This window comes from Meles meles, chromosome 4 (assembly GCF_922984935.1).
Source record: "Meles meles chromosome 4, mMelMel3.1 paternal haplotype, whole genome shotgun sequence".
Lineage (NCBI taxonomy): Eukaryota > Metazoa > Chordata > Mammalia > Carnivora > Mustelidae > Meles > Meles meles.
Window position 1 is genome coordinate 109,539,235 of NC_060069.1, and position 15,344 is coordinate 109,554,578.

At 34.5% G+C, this 15,344-nt stretch overlaps 1 protein-coding gene across 4 annotated transcripts in view; it reads left to right on the forward strand.

Moving 5' to 3' along the window:
- CBLB (Cbl proto-oncogene B) overlaps positions 1 to 15,344 on the forward strand; it is a 222,857-nt gene that overhangs the window by 124,988 nt on the left and 82,525 nt on the right. For all 4 annotated transcript variants that reach the window (XR_006818015.1, XM_046002091.1, XM_046002092.1 and 1 more), the window contains exons 8-9: positions 2,565 to 2,652; positions 5,333 to 5,464. Coding sequence is in view for 3 of the 4 variants with exons in the window: in XM_046002091.1 (XP_045858047.1) it covers positions 2,565 to 2,652; positions 5,333 to 5,464 (220 nt within the window). In the remaining variant the exon portion in view is untranslated. The remainder of the gene's footprint in view (positions 1 to 2,564; positions 2,653 to 5,332; positions 5,465 to 15,344) is intronic.

The window sequence follows — 15,344 nt, forward strand, 5'->3', positions numbered from 1 at the left end:
ATTACAGGATTTTGTTTTTAAAAAAATACGCTGTAAAATTTTACTTTATAAATAGAGGTTATGAGTGAGCAACTCTGTACATGTATTAATTTTGATACAGCTTATTTATTTTGTTTATAATGCCTTCCATCTATTTTTTAAAAGCCAGTAAAAAAACGAATTATAATATTGTGATCAGTAGTTTAGTCTCTGAACTCCAACGCAAATCAGATGTTAATATTTACACACACATACACAGACACACACCCCTTCAGAGGCATTTAATTAGTTGAATTTGAACTTTAGTGATAGATTACATTAAAATAGGTCAGATTAACATTTTAATCTTATTTAAAACTAGATCAGATTTTAGATTTTATTAAAATAGATATAATGCAAAATATCTATATTATTTTATGTCTCTTTTAATATAGATATCTTTATATCTATATAGAGATGTATTATATATCTGTATTAAAATAGATATATCAGATAGATTTTTTTTTCCTCTAAGATCAGTAAAACACAAGATATTATCTATTCTAGCTATCATCGAGGTCAGCTAATCCATAGGTAATAATGAAGTTTACTTCCGGGGCGCCTGGGTGGCTCAGTGGATTAAGCCGCTGCCTTCGGCTCAGGTCATGATCTCAGGGTTCTGGGATCGAGCCCCGCGTCAGGCTCTCTGCTCCGTGGGGAGCCTGCTGCCTCCTCTCTCTCTGCCTGCCTCTCTGCCTACTTGTGATCTCTCTCTGTCAAATAAATAAATAAAATCTTTAAAAAAAAAAAAAAAAAGAAGTTTACTTCCATAACAAGCTGAGATTCTTTATTCTTTCCCTGCCATTGAGAGGGTCTCAACAGTAGTATCCTTCTTTGCTGAGGACAGTAATAACTGAATTGCCCCTTATACATTAGTTAGACCCTTTTAACCTTTCCTCTAGCAAACTCATTGTCATTCTTTTAATCTTTCAGGTTTGAATTCTTCATAGAATTTCTACATGCTTTTTAAGTGTGATGAGCAAAATATTGTATAATAATTTTAAAACTGGCCATTATTTAGGGTATAAGAAGAAAGTTACTTATCAACTCTCACTTAGGACTCTTCACTTAATATTTATAATAATCCTTCTCTAAAAACACTCTAAATTTGTCATTTTAGATGTAGTCAACTCCTTACCTAAATTGTAAATATATACATATAATATATATAAATAGGGGGACCTGGGTGGCTCAGTTGGTTAAGACTCTGCCTTCAGCTCAGGTCATGATCTCAGGGTCCTGGGATCGAGCCCCACATCGGGCTCTCTGCTCAGCGGGGAGCCTGCTTCCTCCTCTCTCTCTGCCTGCCTCTCTGCTTACTCATGATCTCTCTCTGTCAAATAAATAAATCTTTAAAAAATAATAATATATATAAATATATTTTTATAAATATTTATATAAATTTATATAAATATATATATTTATAGGTATACATTTTATGTGTATATCTCACTGATCTACTGATTTGTGGCTTACCCTGCGAGAATATGAGAATTGTCTGTCCTTGAAGTTCATTTTTTTCTGGTCTTACTAGGTAAATTTTAACACTTACAAACATATTTTTAGACTATTTAAGGATAAGTATTTTTTGTTACTTCACAGAACAGTTTTGGTATGGTTTTGCCCCTTAAAATACTGATTATAGTAGTAACATATTCTGAATTTTTCATTCAAGCAACCTAGATCAGAGTACTACCAAACAAAACTAACTATATAACTTAATCATTAACATAACCCAGCAGTAATATTACCATTTTTTAAAATAAAAAATAGGTATTTACCAACACCATAATCTTCATTTTTAAGTCAGTATCTGAATGAATAAAACCTTTTAACAAGATGGCCTTATTGTTATAACTTTTAGTTCTTATTTTAATTTTTTGTAACAGTGGAGCCTCATATTTATAAATGATTCTGTGTTTGTAGCTAAATGAAACATATAATTGTAGCATCTTCTAATTTCTTTAAGCATGTGTGGTCGCGGGGCGGGGGGACTCATGTGCACGTTGGGGTGACAGGAAGGTGAGGTGGAAAGGCAGAGGATGGGATACTGGAGAACAGGAACCATGTAGGTGTTTGCATAACTTTTGTAGGAAACTTTCAGGCTTTAATTCCATTTTCTTCCCTCATGTTATTAGACATGTTGTTAAATGATGTATCTAACATTAACTGTGCTTCACATAAAAGACACATTGCAAATAGGTGTTACATTCAGAGTATTTTGGAATAGACCATGAATGACCAGAAAAATAAAATCTTAACTTACCTAAAGGACCTTTAGTAAAGGTATTTAATTGGAAATAGTTGCTTAGTGGCCGAGTCCATATTCATTATGTATTTCTTATATGAAATGATTTCTAGATTTTAAATGTCCTAAGATAACTTGTAGTATTATGGAAACAGTGATAACAAAGTTTCTTGTTATAAGTTACATAAAAAGGAAACTTCAGCATGTAGGTTTGAGTATAGAAGAATCTGATTAAATAATCTTAGATGCAATTTAAGAATGTATATTTGTGGTAATAAAGTTTCTGTTTATAACCCAGCTATCTTTATCCTGATGGGAGGAGTTATAATCCTGATTTAACTGGATTGTGTGAGCCCACACCCCATGACCATATAAAAGTTACACAGGTAAGAACAATTTCTGGTAACACCTTTATAATTCTTAAGTATCTAATGCTTTTGAAATAAAAAGCATCCTCTTATACTGTAGCTAAAATTATGTACAGGTGTTTCATGCAAAACATACTTTAAGGGATTCTAAAAATACATTACTTTCTCCTTCTTTTGGATAAAAGTTTCTCTGTTAATATTCTTGCTTCCAATATAATATTGTCATTTATGCAGGTAGGTAGATAGGTAAATCCATTGGTAAGTAAATTGATATGAGGAGAGAGCCATAGGTTTAGAAAACTCCAAGGAAGTTTAGAATAATAGTATGTATTAGCTTTTAAAGTCAAATGAGTACTTGAAGCTTATTGAAGATAATAATTATATTCTTATAAATCCATTGTTGACAGCCCCATAGATTGAATGGGAGTGTAACTTAGTAAGCTTTTCTTGAGGGTAATATTCAGTAATTATCAAAATCTAAATAAAAACATTTTTGACTCTGGATTCTGTATATATCACTCACATATACACAGAAAGATCTGTACATTGGGGTATTCACTTTAGCATTTTTCCTAAAAGGGAAAACTATAAACTATTTAATCATAGGTTAAGTAAACCATAGTATATTCGTACTGCATTATACTGTAAAGTCATTAAGAGGAGGGAGGTAGCTCCACATAGTCACATAGGAACTTTGGCACCATTATTATGTAAAATAGTTCCATTACTGAGAAGCTCAATTATGTTTGTAAAGTTACATTATATGTAAGTTCAATTTCTATAAAGAAATAAAGGAAGAAATTACCATATATGAACATATGAATATATTTTTTAAAAATAAAAATCAAAAAGTACCAAACTGGTAATATTACTTAACTGAGGAGTTAAGAAGGTTTGGGGAATTAGGAAGAAGGTGAAAGGGAGAACCTGAATATTTTGTTTTACATATAGTCTAGTTTTTAAAATATTTTATAACTTATATATTTTTGCGCTTTGTATAATAAATAATACAATTTAAAACCAGAAATTATAGATTTGGAGGAAGACAAGAGGTAACTTTTTTTATTTTATTTCAAATTCTCCAGATGTCGTCCCGGTGGACTTGGTATTATTATGTGAAACATATTTGTTGACATATGTGTAGTTGATGGACAGTTTTTAAAGTATAAAATATATTTGACATTTTTTTAATTATGTAGTGATTCCTTATGTTCTAATACATATAAAAGGATACTCACAAAAGACAGTTCCTCTTTACAGAACCATGGTTTAAAAATACGTATTCAGGAGTAATATCATCCCATTAAATTATTCATAAATATTTGAATAACTTACCACTTCGGTTCCATTAAGTTTTGTATCTGTGTTTTTAGCTCATTGTAATTTTTTTAATAATTGCAAATCGGTCCTTTGGATGTCATAACAATATAGATCCTTAGCTATTATTTTAGAGATTTCTGTGACTTCCAGTTTATTTTTAATTGCTTTGGATTTCTTTATTTTTCATCTTGATCCATTCTTGTCTTTTTTTTCTTATTTTCTTTAAAGATTAAATAGTCACATATATACACTTCATGGTGGACACAATTTATATATGAATGTGTGTGTATGTGCATGTGTATCTTTGTGTGTGTGTGTATATATATATGTATATGTATTTTTTTCACCCAGAATATAAGATCTTTTAGTAGACTAGTGGTTAATAAGTGACAATAGTCACTTATTTATCTTGCCCAGGGCCAGGTACCTAATAGAGACACTTATTACCTGAAATAAATAAAAATTTATTTAACTAAATTTTTATTTCCATAATTCCTTTTTTCTATCCCTATTAACATTTTTTCATATTTTCTTTACATGTACTGATATATTTATATCTTCTTTGAGACATAGATCTTTTCAGTATTTGGACACCAAGAATTTTACTATGTCAAAATGTTCAAAACTAGTATATCAAGAGAATAGATGTTTAATAAAACAATTTTTGGTTGCTGAAGTGATTAGTTTTCCTTACAGTACTGTATTGGGAAAAGAGTATGCAGTTTAGAGATTTGATACAGAATTTGAGGAAAACAATTTAAACTTGTTGAGCCTCAGGTATTTTTTTAATTCGATGTATCTTATTATGCCTTGGAGATTATATGAAATAATAAATGTGGACCACAGTCCACAGCATGCAGGAAGTGCTTGGCAATGCTGCTTCTCTTCTGTTCTGGAATTTCTAAAGGTATTTTGGAAATAAAATTTGATGTTCAGTCAGAGTCATATGTGTGTGTGTGTGTGTGTGTGTGTGTGCGCGTGTGTGTATGTGTATTTGCAATTTTACAGTAAAATTAGATGCATATGTGGCACTGACAAAGAAACTAAAGTTATTTATAATTTCTTCTAAAACCGTAAGTTTGTCTTTTGAGTCACCATTGAATCAAGTCCCTCTAAAGGAACAGTACAAAACATTAAATAATCTGTAGTATTAAAAAAGCTTATACAATTACAGATAAAAGCTCAAATATTTTTAAAAAATAACTTGTAGACCAAGTTGTGATTAACAGTTTAAAACATGTCTTAAATGATAACATATACCTGAGAGGCTCAAGGGTGAGGAATTTACTGTAAGTCATTGTACTTGAGAAAATTCAATATTAAGAGTTCATGTTAGAAATATGTTAACATTGCCTTTTTTTCCCCTCCCAAATTCCAGGAACAATATGAATTATATTGTGAAATGGGCTCCACTTTTCAGCTCTGTAAAATTTGTGCTGAGAATGACAAAGATGTCAAGATTGAGCCTTGTGGGCATTTGATGTGCACCTCTTGCCTCACAGCGTGGCAGGTATGATCCAGGTTTAAGGAGCAACACTGATGTCGTCCTTCTGTGCCCTCTTACTATTTTTTCTTGCAGCTTTTTTCATCTTACTGATTCAGGAAATGGTCTGTTAAGTGCTTTCTTTGAGTAGTTGTTTAAAAAAATCTCATGTATTTGATTTTCTGTTTTATATAATTTCATTTTTTTTGCTGTGTTTTATGTTGTTTCTTTTGCCTATATAATTTAATTTCAGGATTTCACCATAAGTAGTTGTACCTCAATAAATATAAATTGATTTAATGTTTTAGACTAAGACCTAGAGAATAATTGGCTTCCATATGGGCTTTCTTATATTTCTTTATCTGGAATAGAGGCTGGAGGGTTTGAAAATGGATCTTTGGACAAATTTCCAGTTTTGAGTATTTAAGGAGTCACAATATTTTGATCAAGTCATTTTTTAACTGCTATTTAACACAGTCAATACTGAAGTCAATATTATTGATAGGGTTTAGAAAGCAAATAATTAAATTTTCAAACCTTTTTAAGAATTTGCTGTTGAGTTATAATTGATAGCCTTACCCCCTTCTTGAGCCATCTCAGTCCTTGATCTGTCCAACCCAGAACAGTCTCCTGAGAACGCAGACTCAGGAGCACTGTTGCTATTGAACTCATTACTTAGTAATTAAATATAATGATTTTCACATTTTCACAGTTTTATAAAAAAGACCTCCTTCTTCCTTTGGGGCGATTTGAGAAATGAAGAAAAAGAGGAAGAGCAAAGAAATGAATTACAATTGACTTATGTTTTCTTTTCTTTCTTTTTTTTTTTAAATACTTATTATTTGGGAGAGAAAGAGAGCAGAGACAGAGCGAGAGTGAGCATGTGAGCAGGGGGAGGGGCAGAAGGAGAGGGAGAGAGAGAGAGAATGCTTAAGCAGACTTCCCCTACTGAGCACAAAGCCCAGCAAGGGGCTTGACCCCAGGACGCGGAGATCATGACCTGAGCCAAAATTAAGAGTTGATGCTCAACCTACTGAGCCTCGCAGATGCCCCTGATTTATGTTTTCATTGCCTGTTCTGAACTCCTAGAGATCCTTCCTACCTCAGTAAAAATTGTTCAGCATCTCTATAGTTGTCTTTTTCAGTATACATTTGGTTTATATTTTACTTTGGTTTTCCTTGATACCCGTGCTCTAATTTCCCTTCATGATGTTGGTGAATTTTTTTTTTTTCCGATTTTATTTTTTTCAGCGTAACAGTATTCATTGTTTTTGCACAACACCCAGTGCTCCATGCAAAACGTGCCCTCCCTATTACCCACCACCTGTTCCCCCAACCTCCCACCCCTGACCCTTCAAAACCCTCAGGTTGTTTTTCAGAGTCCATAGTCTCTTATGGTTCGCCTCCCCTCCCCAATGTCCATAGCCCCCTCCCCCTCTCCCAATCCCACCTCCCCCCAGCAACCCCCAGTTTGTTTTGTGGGATTAAGAATCATTTATGGTTTGTCTCCCTCCCAATCCCATCTTGTTTCATTTATTCTTCTCCTATCCCCCTAACCCCCCATGTTGCTTCTCCATGTCCTCATATCAGGGAGATCATATGATAGTTGTCTTTCTCCGATTGACTTATTTCACTAAGCATGATACGCTCTAGTTCCATCCACGTCGTCGCAAATGGCAAGATTTCATTTCTTTTGATGGCTGCATAGTATTCCATTGTGTATATATACCACATCTTCTTTATCCATTCATCTGTTGATGGACATCTAGGTTCTTTCCATAGTTTGGCTATTGTAGACATTGCTGCTATAAACATTCGGGTACACGTGCCCCTTTGGATCACTATGTTTGTATCTTTAGGGTAAATACCCAGTAGTGCAATTGCTGGGTCATAGGGTAGTTCTATTTTCAACATTTTGAGGAACCTCCATGCTGTTTTCCAGAGTGGTTGCACCAGCTTGCATTCCCACCAACAGTGGAGGAGGGTTCCCCTTTCTCCGCATCCTCGCCAGCATCTGTCATTTCCTGACTTGTTAATTTTAGCCATTCTGACTGGTGTGAGGTGATATCTCATTGTGGTTTTGATTTGTATTTCCCTGATGCCGAGTGACATGGAGCACTTTTTCGTGTGTCTGTTGGCCATCTGGATGTCTTCTTTGCAGAAATGTCTGTTCATGTTGGTGAATTTTGTGCAATAGGTGGAGAAGTTGGAGGAGGAGGTATGCTCAGTGTGGCATCAGCAAACTTACTCTCGCCATATAGGCACTTGATTGCTATGTAAGTTATGTCAATTTTTCTGCAGACTAAACAGTGACTTTCAATAAGTTACTCTGGTAGAAGAGAGAACTATGTTTGCAAGTATATTTCACATCAATCAATAGAAACTATTTCCAAGAAACTGAGTCAGTGCCAGACGGACAGATGGGACTGTTATGATTGGCTTTACCTGATACCCATTCAGTATCTCAGGATAAATAGAGGGAAATTGTGTTTGTCACCCCTTTGGGTTGACTTATGACTTTGAGGTGGTGGTATGGTTCTCATCGGCACAGAGAAGCTAAAAACTTTGTATTTCTTCCTAAAGAGACCAGAATTTTAGGCTGAAACAAACTCTCAGTACTCTTTGACCCCACACATGGCCTATATCTTTGGCCTCTTCCCTTGGGGCCTCAGTCTGGGAGCATGCACACACATGTGTCCCTATGGCAGGACTGGGCAGCTTTAACTTGATATCTGCGTAGTATTTGGAAGTTAAGTAGGTTAAAAGTCAGAAGCTCCCATTAGTTTGGCAAAATCTTTGATCACTAAAGATTATTGTTGAAAGGATCATACAGAGTAGCTGTTTACCTTGTAGCCCAGAGTAAGTAAGAGAGTATGACTGAATATAAAACAAACAGATTTTATTTTACTTTTTGTATACTTCTTCAAAGAAACCTATGTTCTACAATTTCAGGGACAATACTACACATTTTATGTAGTAAAGTTTGTGAACTCTTTGCAATAAACAAGTATGTTGTGTGCCCAAGACCCAAGAGAGTTTCCCTGTTGCCAGGGCTATGTTATGAATCCTTTGTCCCTCATATCACCACAGCTTTTCTGTATATTACTGTGCATTCTCCAAATAGTACAGTTCCTCTTGCCGGTAGCTAATCAGTTCCTTGATTCACTTCATGATTTTTCGTATTGGTCTAATGGCCTTAGGTAAAGATGTGCCCAATCATATTGTAAATTGTCAACATTCACTTTTTTTTTCCTTTATTAGTCTGAAATACTTCTCAGTTTTACTTTTAGAATTTGAGGAAGTGCATAAATTGACAAGTACTGATGACTTAGTCTTTGAGTAAAGTTTCAAGAGAAGGTCATCAAGAAGTAGTGGTTTACTAAGTGAAGTAGGAACCAAAAAATAACAAATAAAAAATACTCAGAAGGTTGAAATAATGCTCAAATTTCATCAGACTCCTGCTACTAGCAAATAATGTGATTATTTTAATCAGATCAAAAATTTTGTGTATAGGTTATTGAAAAATGTTCAAAAGCATTATTTCAACATTATTTTTTAATTCTTCCCACACAAGACATGTTGCAATTATAAATATTCTTCTGGTACATTTTTTATATGTCCCTGTAAACTCTTACCTCATTGTATTTGTATTGTACACATTACATAATTACCTGTTTCTCTTCAAGAACCTAATTTGGAATCCCTTTCTTCTAGCGTGCTACCGGCCTCCTCCGTGGTAGGTACTCAGTAAATGTTTATGGACGGTATGCTAGATAGTATAAAGAGTAGCCTTAATATTACATTAAAAAGATGTTAAATAGATAAATTGGATAAATTGTTGTTATAGTAGATCAAATGTCTTAGTTCTGTTCATTTTTCTTTTGAGAAAAGTATCTATATTTTTTTCAAATACCTTTTATTATGCCCAAGATCTGAGAATAAGTTCTAAGAATTTTAAACCTAAGATACATTTGTTCCATTCAGTAGCTACTGGATGATTCCCTTCAACTTTTCACATTTTGATTTTGTCCACTTATTTTTGAGGCACGTTATTTTACTGTTACCGCTGCAATAATACTGGCACTAAGCTAGAGGCAGTAAAACTGTGAGTATCTCTTTATTACTTTTTTACACCAAGAAGCATTGCATGGTGATCCCTGGTTCAAGTTTTCTCTACCCTGAAGAAAATTGTTCTTAGGCCAAGGTTTGCGAATTCCAAAGTGCTATTCAACACTTGTTCTATCTGAGTGGGATCTTAGAAGTTAAAGGAAGCATCAATTTTTGAACCTTTCCACTTTGAGTTAACCTGAATATTTCTACTTTTACATACAGATTTCACAAAGTGGTGCTTCCTGCCAACCAGCAGATCTGTTTTGGCGGTTTTTATATAATATGGATAGCAGTGTTTGACAATCATTTGAGCATGTTATTACAAAATGCCCGTTACTTAATAAAAACAAAATTCTTATAACTTAAAACATTAATCCAGTTAAAATGCAGTTGACAAACCACAGATACTCTAAAAGCCTCACATCGGGACCTCAGTAAGTTGCTCACAGGACTTCACCTAATCGATGGTGAATATAAGAAGTAAAAAAACATTAGTGAACATTTCCATAGTTCTGCAGGATATTGTCAAAGATTGTATCTAAACTTGTAGATGTAATGGGAAATGTTGTATGACTATGAAGTCTGGACATGACTCCACAGGGCAATATGTCTCTCTTTTTTCAGTGTTCTCTTTATTCAAACTGGTACAGAGCTAGAGTCCATATTTTCTGACTTTAAAGCCATTCTTTTTTTTTTTTAAGATTTTATTTATTTATTTGACAGAGATCACAAGTAGGCAGAGAGGCAGGCAGAGAGAGAGGTGGGGTATCAGGCTCCCCGCTGAGTGGAGAGCCCGAAGTGGGGCTCCAACCCAGGACGCTGAGATCATGACCTGAGCCGAAGGCAGAGGCTTAACCCACTGAGCTACCCAGGCACCCCGTTTTAAATCCATTCTTTTTATTTAATCTGCTCGTTTATTTTTTTTATTAGAGGACAGGTTGTTTTCAAACTTAATTAGGCATAGAGATCATTTGTTACTTTACTTGGTGGGAGCAGACATGGATTGTTTTATCCATCATTCTGCAACATCTCAAATCCATTTACTTATCCATATATTTAGGAAACATTCCTGGGCAGCTCCTGTGTCCCAGGTTCTGTACTAATCTCTGAGCTAGGAAGAACACAAGACCCAGGCCTGACCCTCCAGAAGCTAAAATTAAATCTGAAAGTTTTATAAAGGGGCATGGTATTAATAGTCATTACTTGAGATGAACATCCTGTTATCCTTCAAATTTAATTATTGATTCGAGACATCTTTTGTTACTTTTTGCTACTTTGGATGGGCATGCTCATTGGAAAAGGATTTTAAAGGTTGTACAGCTGCCAAGAAGCTCTGATAAATCAGTCAGAGTCCAATAGGAAAGAAATATTAAACCCTGACCATAAAACATTATGTGTTCAGCCAGGGTGCATTTTTAGCAAGTCATTCTTCACCAACTTTTCCTTCCATTTGTTGCCCTACTTTGGTTTAATTGAATTCATTGGAAACTGAAATTTTATGTAATTAACGGAAACCCTCAGAAATGCATGGTCGCTGTGTCAGTTAGCTGTTCCAGGCAGCGAGTCGTTACCCTTTCATTTCTGTCCTAATGGCCCATTAGTCATGCCTCTGAAGAGGTGTCACATACTTTTTTCTCCTTCTGAAACATCTGTGTTATTTAATAAATTGAATAAGCAAGCCAGAGTTTGCACAGAATACTAAGTAAGTTGAATAATCACCTCTCTGGAGACCTTCTTTGAAGCAGTATCACTCTGGGTGCGGCAATAAAACTCATAGTTTTCTTTCACCTCCTCGCTATTCCACAAAACATTTTTCTTAAAAAAACATTTTTCCTTCTGCATCCAGAACTCCTCCACATCTTTTTGTAGTAGCATATTGCCCAGCCTTGATGGTGCAGGCTTACCACATGAGGTGTGAAGTGAGGGATGTTTCCATACTGTGGTCCCCAACCCCTCCCCCACCCGAGGAATCTAGAACGTGGCTTCTGAGCTTACGGATGGCACAAATTCTAAACTATCTTCTTCACATCTTCTTTTCAAAATAGAAATGGATATACATATATCAATTGGATATGCAGCCTTGTTTTGAATTGCTGCCAAGGACTTTAATTCAACTAAAAGTAAAATTAATTTCTTCCTGTGATTATTTCTTCTGCATCCTTTTCCAAATATTTGAAAAGAAAAATATCTGGAATGTTCAAAATAAAATTACACATAGTCATTAGATGAAAGTAAGCCCTGATTTTAATATGGAATATGATTAAAGAGATTTATGGATGTCCCATATTTAGAGAGTACTGTTGGGGGAAAAATGTGTAAGAGAGGTGAGAAACCAGCTCAGATGATCACACTGAAGGCACAAAGAATAAGCTTTTATTGGTCTTCCCTCAAAAGGAACCAACCTTCACATTTCTAGCCTCAGTGAAAATTTGTAAGATTAAATTTGTCTTTAAGATGGTTATAAATTGGTATTTTTGTACTTGATGACATGTTGTGTCTTTTTGTATAAATGTGATCAAATGAAATGTTGGGAGCTCCTGTTTCACTTTGGGAGTAATGTAGGGGCTACCCAAGTCATCCAAAAATGTTGCAATTATTTCATGAATGGCAGTGATGACAGTAGGAATGAAAAAGAGGAGAAGATAAAATCCCTGTAGAGCGAGTGCTTGACTGCATTAAATTCGTTCTGACTGTATCGTGATGTGCCTGGACAGTAAAAGGTATTGACATTTAGGAAAGGTTTTTGGTTGGTCCTAACAGAGGCCTTCCATAGGTGTTTTAAAAGTTGACTTCATTAAATAAAACATCTTTAGAATGCAAATGCATAAACTTCATGCATTAACATTTTAAATTGGACTCTAGCAACAAACATTTTAAAAGCTCTTACTATGTAAAAAAATATATCCCAAGGGGCGCCTGGGTGACTCAGTTGGTTAAGTGACTGCCTCCATCTCAAGGCATGATCCTGGAGTCCCGGGATCAAGTCCCACATCCGGCTCCCTGCTCAGCAGGGAGTTTCCTTCTCCAGCCGACCTCTCTCCGCTCATGCTCTCTCTCTCTCATTCTCTCTCTCTCTCATAAATAGGACAAGTTTTTCATCTTCCTATTAAAAGCTGAAACTTTTCAAGTAGAGCAAACAATATATATTGATTATAGTAGTTTATTTAATTTTAAAATTTGTGATTTGAACAAAATAGTCACTTTTTTCATTTTTGAATGATTTTCATTTTTTGAATGATTAGTAGTAGGCAACTATTTTAAAACTTTAACCTAGGTTATGAATCCAATATTGAGGAACCACTAGTTCCTGATGCTATTGTGTAGGATAGTGGTAGGTTAGTGATGGAATGACTAGGCTCATTAGTCCTCCTGAGTGAAATTTCCTGCTCACAACTGCTCAGCTTTGTGACCTCCATCAAATTTTGTTAACTCTCTACTCTCTCACTGGTAAAATGGGGATAATAATGGTACCTACCTCATAGGGTTAAATTAGTTAATATATGGATAGTGCAACAGTGCCTGAAATTTTAATTAGTATTTTTCCTAATGGTAGTAACTGATAGTATCACTTACAAAGCTGTCTCCTCTTTCTGGTTTTTCTTAATTTATGAACAATGGTGATTCAGCGGTTTAAAATTGTATTCATTTTTGGAAGGGGAGGCGAACCATAAGAGACTATGGACTCTGAAAAACAACCTGAGGGTTTTGAAGGGGTGGGGGTGGGAGGTTGGGGGAACCAGGTGGTGGGTAATAGGGAAGGCACGTATTGCATGGAGCACTGGGTGTTGTGCAAAAACAATGAATACTGTTACACTGAAAAAAATAATTAATTTAAAAAAATGTCCAAAAAAAATAAAATAAAATAAAATAAAATTGTATTCATTTCATAATAAGATGGGAATTCTTGTGGATTATTTTCAGATGATAAACATGTTTATCTTATTTCTTTATCTTATTTCTTTGCTTTTGAAATTATATTTATAGTAATTATGCCAAAATTTGCAAGCACTTTGAAAACTGAATTATCTTATCTTAATCTATGAAATATCCCTTAAGCTGTACATTCCATCTTATTCCCACAAATAAGATGAAATGGTTTATGTAGTGTCCCACAGCAGTAATTGGTAGGTGTGGAATTCTAATTCATGTGTCCTGATTTGGAATGACTGTGCTCTTTTTCTGATTTACCGTTTTCATGATCCTCACAGATTAAAACTAGAAGAGTCTAGATTCACCAACATCTTCTTTTCATTGCTCCTTATGAAAGAGCTCCAAAACCAACCGTCACTTTCACTCTGGGTCTTTTATTCTAAGGTCACTATTAACTATCCTCACCCGTTCTTTTAACAAGAAGTTATCGAATTTCTGTAGGAAATATTGTGCTCTGAAAATGCTTAGTGTGGACCCAATTTATGCTCAGTATATGTATGTATTTTTCCAGTTATTTACTTATTGATAATTGTTCCATGCTTTGCCGAAATGATTTATGGGAACTTCAAATCTATGTGAAATATAGCAAAGTAATATAAATTAGAAGTTACTGATACAGAAAGCACATATATACACACAGTAAAAAATATAAAATGTACTCTAAAAGGAGACTCAGGAAGTCCTAGTTATTTTTCAGGGTTCTCTGTATATTGAATATATGGGAAGCCATGAAGAGATTAACCTTAAATTAAAATGTGACTTTTAGTAATCATCCTGAGAACAAATAAACTGGACTGTATATAATGTGTATCTTAAAAAAAAAAACTGAAGAAGGTATTTAAGAGGTAGTATCCATATGAACAATATTTAAGCAGCAAGAATATAGAAGCTGACCAATACATGATGTTGATGGTGATGAGATGATACTGATATTTATTTGGATTATTAGCTAGTGTGTGACTGGGGACTGGGCAGTTTTGGAACCTGAAGAATTTTTTTTTTCTATTTTTCTGTCAAGTGTTAATTGGTTCTCAGGTTGCCTAAAGTTATATTTATATTTAATATTGTTAACTTAGTATTAATGGTTGTCATAGGAGTCTGGATTATTTTGTCATGAGCATATTACATTGTTAAGTTTCAGATGAGTGTAGCGTTCACTGATAACTTCTGCGTCTTTGGTTTGGAAGTATTTCTTATTCGAGGAAGTAAAATCTACTGAGTCAGTTAGAACGGATGGAGTCCCAAGTACTTCCTCTTAACGTTCTCAGGATGTGAATATGTTGAGGACTAGAAATTATTTATTGGTCTTTCTTCTTAACATATGTTCCTTGATCTTGCATTAAGTATATGTTGACAGAAACATTATTTTAATTACTGAGGCACAATCCTGATGAGTTATATGTCTGTTGAAGACATTCTTCATGTGTATTCAATCAACCATCTGACAGAAACTAGAGCAGAGGACCAAAGTGACATTTGAGAATTTATGGTTAAACTTAATTTGCATGTGGCAGTAGTCAGTTTACAGAGACAGAGGGATGGGTGAAGTCATACATTAAGGAGACAGATTCAGTGTGATCCATGTCTGCAAATCAAAGTGGGTGTACATTGCAGCTCAGGCTTTTGGGGGGATTTTTGTTGTTTTGTTATTTTGTTATTGTTAAATTAGTCGATCATGCGAACTTTCAAAAGACACAAATCTAAGCAGAAAATATGCTTTCTGATACATAATGCTAAAACAACAACTCTAACATACATCAGTAATGTGTGTAGTATTAAACTGTCAGATGGCAGAGATGGATAAATCTAATTTCAGTTATAGATGAACTATTCCTACTCCTTTTCTTGGTGCCATTGAGATACTATT